The 8,730-nt window shown below is 26.2% G+C and overlaps 2 protein-coding genes across 8 annotated transcripts; one reads left to right on the top strand and one right to left on the bottom strand.

Annotated features, from left to right (window-relative positions):
- The first annotated feature begins 27 nt into the window (after window positions 1–27).
- LOC117154600 (uncharacterized) lies at window positions 28–5,234 on the top strand. 7 transcript variants are annotated; one of them, XM_033329725.2, is made up of 11 exons: window positions 29–368; window positions 1,985–2,174; window positions 2,269–2,327; window positions 2,389–2,572; window positions 2,794–2,966; window positions 3,299–3,379; window positions 3,460–3,731; window positions 4,104–4,313; window positions 4,390–4,494; window positions 4,628–4,734; window positions 4,791–4,931. In XM_033329725.2, exons 2-11 carry the CDS (start codon window positions 1,998–2,000, stop codon window positions 4,800–4,802), a joined length of 1,380 nt encoding a protein of 459 aa, XP_033185616.1. In that variant the 5' UTR covers window positions 29–368; window positions 1,985–1,997; the 3' UTR covers window positions 4,803–4,931. The 7 variants fall into 7 exon arrangements, with proteins under 7 accessions (XP_033185610.1, XP_033185616.1, XP_076481538.1 ...); XM_076625421.1 differs by lacking the exon at window positions 29–368 and adding exons at window positions 936–979; window positions 1,449–1,504 and having other exon boundaries at window positions 4,628–5,234; XM_033329719.2 differs by having other exon boundaries at window positions 28–368; window positions 4,628–5,234.
- Window positions 5,235–5,417: 183 nt separating this feature from the next.
- On the bottom strand, window positions 5,418–8,249 carry LOC117154603 (uncharacterized). Its single transcript, XM_033329733.2, has 4 exons — window positions 7,727–8,249; window positions 7,506–7,655; window positions 7,037–7,204; window positions 5,418–6,927 (listed from the first exon to the last, which is right to left on the bottom strand). Exons 1-4 carry the CDS (start codon window positions 7,859–7,861, stop codon window positions 6,217–6,219), a joined length of 1,164 nt encoding a protein of 387 aa, XP_033185624.2. The 5' UTR covers window positions 7,862–8,249; the 3' UTR covers window positions 5,418–6,216.
- Window positions 8,250–8,730: the final 481 nt, after the last annotated feature.

The following is an 8,730-nucleotide window of genomic DNA, read 5'->3' as shown; positions in this document are numbered from 1 at the left end:
AGCCATTTTTAGCGCCAAAATATCAATCAAAAAGTAATTGTGAACTTTGGCGCTAGCTGTATCGAATTATAGATAAACGCTGTTGTGTAGAATACACACGCATGTGAAAAAAATTCCATAACCTATAAGGTATTCCCGCGCGAAAGTTCATAGATCCTAAAGTGTTTGATATGAAACTATGCTTATCACTGTTATGTATACTAGTATATATACATATCGGTGATGCTTATCCTCTATTGCTTTTGTATTTTGAGCTCTAAGCTTGAATATCTGATTTGAAGATCTGAGTTGCCTTCAGGAAGCGGTGGGGATAACAGATAACACAGACAGCACGGCCACATTCTAACAAGATACCACTGTATTTCCAGGTAGTATTGGCTATGCTTTTGAATAATTAATGTAATGTAGATTCCTATGATAACATATACGCGTGTTAAACAACAATGTTTAGCATGCAAATTGTATGTTGTACTTTGTATGTTGTATGTTTCCAACAATTCAGTGATTATTCGTTATTGAATTTTTTATTTTTGAGATTAATTTCTGCTAAATTTAACGCATTTCATTTGTTAAAAGTTATTTTAATGTATATGAATTTTTAAGTAATAGATTGTTCAAATTTATGAATGTATTTCGTTTATCTTAATGAGAAATCAGACAAACATGCAACACTTTGTTTATAATAAAGTTTTATAAGCATGTTTAAAAAAATACCATACATTTCTTAAAAATAATTATTTACATAAGTATCTTTTTGTTATTTTTAAATATATATATAGCGAATTAAATGCGATACAAAATTAACTTTTATAGATATCTTAATTTTTTTTTAAATTTTTACGATATTTGTTAAATACTCTAAAATAATTTGATATATATTAGATATACTATTATGTAGGCTTGTTTATATAAGACTACTATGAGTTTCTCTCATTAAAAAGAGAAAAATAATAATATTTATAACATTACATTTGTTGAGGTTTATATTATATTTATATTTATAGAATAAGAAATTTATTTATTTATTTCTATATTTCTATTACGTTAAAAATTTTACTGTAAAGAAGTGTTAAAAATAATATTTAAGCCTGTAAAATGTTATTCCATTTAAAATTTTTAATTCTAACCTTAAAAAGTTTCATTTTGTTTTTGACAGATCTGTATGTTTAAATTCATTTTTATCAAGAGAACTTTAGTAATTTATTAAAATAGGGATTCAATAAAAACATAAAAATGAAAATGCTTGCTGTAATAATATAATTTCATAAATTCTTTGTCACTCCTTTTATTCTGACTGAAAGCAAATTGGTGTAAATGAAATATTTTTTTAATTTTATTTGTAGTTATGTAAAAGCATTCAGATATTCAGGGAATGTATATTGAAACAAGAAAAATAATTCTAATTATTCCTATGCATAGAGTATAAAAAAATATCATGGCTTTCACAGATGGATACCTGCAGCTATGGAGATTTGAAAAATGAATCTTGGTCTTAAATTTCAAGGTTAAATTTTTATTTTATTCACATACATTTGTTGTAAAAAAGAAATTATACAACAGTTAATTATGTCTACAAGACTATAAGTTAAAGTTCTTTCTGTAAATAAATGTACTTATGATTTTATATGATTTTAGTTAATTTGTAGAAATGTATTGTTATGATTTATATTTTGTGGTGTGTATTATTATTCAACACTTATGGTCAGAAATATTAATTATTTGATCAATATTATTTTTGTATGATGTCTGCACATAGAACAATTTATCAAGTAATATTTATAAATATTACAAACTTTGAGCTTGTTTTTGTGAATTTTAAGATTGAAATAAATTGTAAAAATGACTGCTGAATACATTTGCTTAGATTTAGCTATGAAAGCTGATGAATATTTTTGTTATGCTTTATACATTTTGTATATTAATTTCATCAAAAGAGATTTAATTTTTAGTTCAGTCTTCCTAATTAATTTTATAAATATTACAGGATATCCTGCTAAATGGAGCAGGTTAAGGAGAGACCAGAACTGCTTCATTGCAATCACTCTCATAACATATTACAAAACTTAATGCTTAGAGATTTGGGACTTTTATATTACAAATGCTATAAAACTACAACACGTGCATTAGAATCAGCAGCTGAAATGAAATTAGTTGGAAGAAAGCATAGAGAATTGGTAATTATAGAACTATTACTCTATAGAATTATATAACTATTACTCTTATAGAAATATTTAATATCATCTCATCTATTACTTTAATTCTTTTTAGGAATATGATCTGCCAGGATATCCTAGAGCAACATTTTTAATGGTTTTCAGTCCTGACGGGTAAGAAACTAATTATTAAGCAATTTTTTATTGCAAATTAATTTATTCTATTAAATTTTAGCACTAAAATAGCATCAGCCCATGGAAATCACAGTGTTTATATTACTGATGTAGCAACTAGAAAAAACATTAAAATTCTTTCTGGTCATCCACGCACTCCATGGTGTATTGCATTTCATCCCTCTTCTAGTTACATACTAGCATCTGGTTGCCTTGGTGGTCAAGTACGGGTTTGGGATTTAAGGGTTAGTAGCTTTATTTCACTATAAGAATAAACTATTGGACATCTGAAAGTCTTAATCGTAAGAAAGATAATCTTGGGTCATAATGTCCCAATAATTTCTTTACTCCTACCTCAATTATTTGACCAGTCTTATTACTGGTATTTTTTGTATAAGAGTATTTACAAGTTATAAAATGTTATACTATTTATACTATTTATTTACAACATATTTTATGGGAATAGGGTGATAGCAAGGTTTGGAATGCGACAAGTCGGACAGTTATAGCTTCTCTTGCCTTCCATCCATCAGAAAAATTACTTGTTATAGCAACAAATAATCAAATACACTTTTGGGATTGGAGTCGACCTGAACCCTTTGCAGTAATATCTACAAAGTCTACCATAGAAAAAGTAAGGTAAGTTATGGTACATTGTGTATTATAAAGTAAATTATAAACTATAAACTTTGATAAATACTAAATAAAGTAAATCAAATTTATATAAATTTGATATTTGTGAAAATATCAGTTTCCTTTTATATTTTAAAAATATAATTTAAAAATATTTCCTATATTATTATTTCTTCTATTATTCTGCCTCCCTATATTAAAAACTATATATATTTCTGCAATATTTGTAGTGTGCCTATTATATAAAAACTACTGATCTATAATAACAAAATCTAAGATTTACATTTATTTCATATTTGTCAGAATCAAACATAGTTATATTAAATTATATGTTTCAGATATGTAGCTTTTGACAATTTAGGAAAGAAATTAATCACAGGCATTGGAAATAATTATATAAGAGAATCAAGAGTATTCAGGTATGTATGATATACATGTCACTAGATATTCTTTAACATATTACTAATCGAATTTTATTATTTTTTATTAAATTATGCAGATCCCGTTTAAGGCCTTCGAGAACGACGCATAATAGTCAAGTACCATGTAACCATCCTGAAAGAACTGATCAAAATGAAGCGATTCAATCGTCTAGAACCATGGGACCCGAACCTTCACACAGTACTCAATCGAATTTACACGGTAGTGTATCAGTAGGTAATGATGAAAGCTGCATACTACTATATCCCTATAATTCAAGGCGGGGAACAGGAAGAGGAAGAGGGGAGTTGAATCCTCTACATGAGGAGGATGAAAGAACTCCTTCTTCGGGTAAGTAATGATACAAAAAATTTAGAGTTCTAATTAGAATTTTCTTTGTGACTTAGGAATCATGGTATGTTATTTATAAGACTAATTAGAACAAAGCATATTTGAGTACTTACTTATTGTTAAGAAATTTTGGAAAATAATGCTGAGGAAATAATTTGTACACAATGTGTCTTTTAGAAGATTTTAATTCAAAATTTCTGGAAAAATATTTTAGGTAGAAAAACATACTTCTAAGTAAAAATAGTTTTGAAAATTATTCCCTTATTATTTTAGTCTTAATGCTAAAAAAATAAAATGAGTTTATACATTTATCAGACAAAAAATGTTTTCTATCATCATCTAATATGTATCTGCTATTTAATTAATTTATAGTTCTGAGGCACCTTATACTTTTACATGCACCTTCAGACAGTGATTATGGGTTTCGTTATATAAAAACAGAACTAATAGGATTTATATGCAATGAAATATTAAATTTTTTAGAAGATGTCTCAGCAGTAGTGTTAAACTTCTCAGGAATCTCCAGTTATCGTGTGCAAGCATGGGACTTCTCTAAGGGGGAAATACCTGATATTAAAAACTGTAAATATTATTATCACTATTATATTCCATATTTGAAGTAGAGTAATTTATTCATGAAGTACTTCTTATATTATAGCTGAAAAAAATGTTGTTATACACAAGTGTAAAATACGTAATGACGCTAGCATAAATATTTCTTCGGATGGAAAACTATTGGCAACATGCTTTATGGGAGCTGCAGGTGAGCAACTTTTTAAAATTAATATATAAATGCATTATGTATATAGTATTTGTATAATTTCAAATAATATTATTTTGATATTATAACATATATTTATATCACATATTACAGTCCCACACAATGTTATTTTTAGGAGTTTACAGTTTACAATGGGAAACGTTAGGAGAAGAAATTTATTGGGCGGAAGTATATAATTCTGTGATTTCTGTATCAATTTCGCCGACACAGGAGCATCTTTTAGTAGGTCTAGCAAGGAGTGCTATTGGAAAAGAATATACTATGGCTATTATTTACAGACTAACACATAAACAATCTGAAAGTAATAAACCACGTATGCAAGACTTGGACTTTAATAATCTAGCGAAATATTTACATTTCATGAGTAAAAGGAACACCATGTTGTGGGTTAGAGATTTACTACAAAGTAATCAACCAACTGGAGGACATACAAGCATAAATTGTATCAGGTGGGCACCACAACCTGGCCAAGGTTTAATTTATGCTACTAACACTGGCCGGTTAGCTATTCTTCATTAACGTAATTATAATGTTATTGTAAAAATAGAAATTCGACGATTATTTTATCGATATTTTATCGAAAAACAATTGTGTACGAAGACAGAAGTTTATTGTTACATGTCTTTCAAGGGATATATTATCAGAACCATAATAAAACTTACTATTAAGTCACCAATATTATACATTTCGACAAGAAATTTAATACAGTGCTGTAATTTAAATATCGGTTTTATTTTTATTTTATTATTAAATTTAATTTTTGTTTGATTTCAATATTATTTTCATTTTTAAATCCTTTTGTGTAGATGATTTTTTCAATTCTAATATTACAAAAAGACTAATGTATTAGTATTAGCTAATATTAGTACATATTTGTTGAAAGTAAAAAGTGCAGGGTACTTGAATGGAAGATTTATAAATAAATTCATATATATTTTTAAAGATTTTTCTAATTTTATTACATTAATAAACATTTAAATATAAAAAGAAATAAATTTAAGTAAATATTTTAATATACGATAACTAGTAGGTTGTTGTATGAATTGTTAATTTTTCTACTAACGATAATGAAAGTATTCTTTTATATAATATTTATAATACCATATCTGATGAGTAAATATAAATGAATTGTTATTACTGTCACATTCAATATATCGTAATAGACGAAATTCCTTATACAGAATAATGACTTAAACCACTACTGGCCATGAAAGAAGCCCCTTATTTGGCTTTGTCCTCCTCTAGATCTCTTAGAGATCAACAGATCTATTATCATCTCTTTCCTTTTCTATCTCATTCTTAAAGCTATAGGCGAGTAGGTTGTATTACAAGTTTTCCAAGCTATGGAGTAAGTTGAACAAGACTGACTTAATTTGTATGTATATAACTTGTATACACATAGAATTATTTATTTACAACAAATAAAAATAAAAGGTATAGAATTATTTACAAAAATTTTTAAATAGTAGAACTTATAAAAAGCATTAACAAATATTGTTAAATTATTAATAATGCATGTTTGAAACTACTTTCTAGAAATTATATGCGTGTATAGCACCATTAACAAAATAGAAATGTATATTAATGAAAAAACTACATATAGTTTTATAATTATCAATATGTATATAACTTAATTCCGGATTCGGAATATAAATAATTTTGATATTATTTTAAATAAACAATTATACAGTCAACTTGCGAAAATTAACCATCATCATATAATAGACTGTGCAGTAATTCAGGAGTCTCTGGTTGTTTTAAGCAAAGCGGTACTTTGTCTTGTACATTTGTAGAATATTTATTTTGTCCTAATTGGCCAAGATCGCGATCCAGAATTGTTTCAATTTCCTCATCAATATATAAAGAATTTTCATATATTTTTGAGGCATACGAACTACTCTGCTCTGTAGAATTTATAGTTTCGTTTATCGTATTTTGCAATTCAATCTCTGACATGTTAACTGTATGGAAATTATTTAACGTTGTAGGTATATCACAGTCAACTATTTGATCATCGTATTGAGTCTGTCTTCTTATTTCAGTTACAGAACTATTCATTTGATGATACTTCACTTGATGCACTTTTAAATTACCAGTTTGAGAGAATGTTTTTAAACAGAAAGTACAATGATATGGTCTCTCACCAGTATGGCATCTTGAATGCCTTTGTAACTTATATTTTGTTACAAATTGCTTACCACATTCAGGGCATGTAAATGAATTGCTTTCCATTTGCAGACTTTGATTATTAACAGACTGTTCCATGTCTATGTGAAAATTTATCATATGAGATTTCAAAGAAACTTTATAACGAAATGATTGATGACAATTTGCACATTGAAATAGTTTCTTTCCTTCGTGTCTTTCTTTATGCTTCATTAAGATTTCTTGTTGATTGAATGACATTTTACAAATCTAAAAAAATATTACTATTTTACTAAAATACAAAAAGATTTTTATAATCTCCTAATGTGTTCAATGTATTCAATGTTTATTTATTTAAATAAACTAAATAATTACGAACATTACAAACAAAAGGTCTTTGTCCAGTATGAATACGTTTATGCCTGTTTAAATGTGATTGACATCTAAAACTTTTAGCACATATTGGGCATGTACTTTTCTTTACTCCCTGCTTGTTTAAGGTATTTTTTACTAGTGTGTCACTTTCTTTCAACTGGTATAACATATCCTGTAAATATAATACTGATATATTTATTCAAAATAAAAAATATTTGTGATGTAATAATTAATCTACAATTAAATAGAATACTTTTTACATTAAATGAGCTATTTTGAAGTCATTTTTTAAAATCTTCAGTCAAAAATCTGTTGAAATTATATGATTGATATTTTGTGCACATATTATTGATATGAAACTATTAAAAACTTCAATTTAAAAGATGCGGAAATCAATTTTCTTAATTTAAATTATTTTACACTTAAAGCAGAATTATGCATTTAATTACAAATAGTTAAAAATCATTTTATACTTCTGCAAAATCAATTTCCAAAGATGGGGCTGCAAGTTGTTTCTGCACATTAGCTACCATCAAACAGAACTCATCAAATACATATATCTTTTGTTCGCAATCACTACAAACATATTTGGAAAATGCATCAGAGTTTGAAATATTTATCACCTGTAACAAAAAAGGTATAAAAATAAATTCTTAAAAAATTATATCTTACAGAAAGTATATTTGAATTATACCTCTTTAGAGAAATATTTATTTATAATCGACATTAGTACAATCCCTTTAACTTTGTCTGTAAACAAATCTGTGCCTTGCTGTTTCTCTTTTCCACAGAGGCGACATAGCCTTAAGTTTGTTTTATGCAACATCATTGTTCTTTTATCATATATACAGTTGTAATTTTCCAAAAAATGAGTAAATAAATACTACGATTGTGTCACAAACCTCTTAAAGTGATACATACAATTATGTATATTATTTCATGTTTTTTATTAAAACATGCACTATCGTTATTAATTTAGAAGTTGCATGTGAGTTTTTAAACATTTTTTAGTACGTTGTTTTTCAACTTATCTGCATCTGTATACATGTATATACTGACAGATACACACATAGTTAAAGTAAATGCATACCATTCAGTTTTCGTATAACTTAGGTTCTGTATATATGTAACCATATAGGAACTATTCTAACAGTGGTTCTCAACAAAAACAACGTTACACATCCAAAGCTATAAATCGATTACGAAGAAAGAATTACAAGAAAAATCACTTCGTAATGATTTTCTAAAACAAAAAACAAAAAAAAAACAGAGAACACAAATATATTATATCGCTAAGAATTATTTTATAAATACTAACAGTATTTCGAAAACATGTATGAATATAAATTTAGTTTTATCACCGATATAAATCTTTTTATTTGGAAGATTACAAATTGTATAGAGGAGATAAACAACTTTAATAAACAAATTGTAGGCTTCTAATTATTTAAAAATTATTCGATATTAGAGACTTCTATATGAAAAGAAAATTGGCTAATAGAACTATTGCGTAATAAAATTATTATGAATATATCTTATATTTCTTTATGCATACATATGTATTTTAAATTCGAATACTATTCAATATTTTTTATTAATTATTGTAAAAAATTATATTAAAAAATATTAAAATTTTTATTTGATTAAATTTTAAATATAAAGAATGAATTTGTATATAAATATAAACATAATAAATAT

This window comes from Bombus vancouverensis, chromosome 16 (genome assembly GCF_051014615.1).
Source record: "Bombus vancouverensis nearcticus chromosome 16, iyBomVanc1_principal, whole genome shotgun sequence".
In the NCBI taxonomy this organism is placed as follows: domain Eukaryota; kingdom Metazoa; phylum Arthropoda; class Insecta; order Hymenoptera; family Apidae; genus Bombus; species Bombus vancouverensis.
This window is presented reverse-complemented; position numbering and strand designations above follow the sequence as displayed.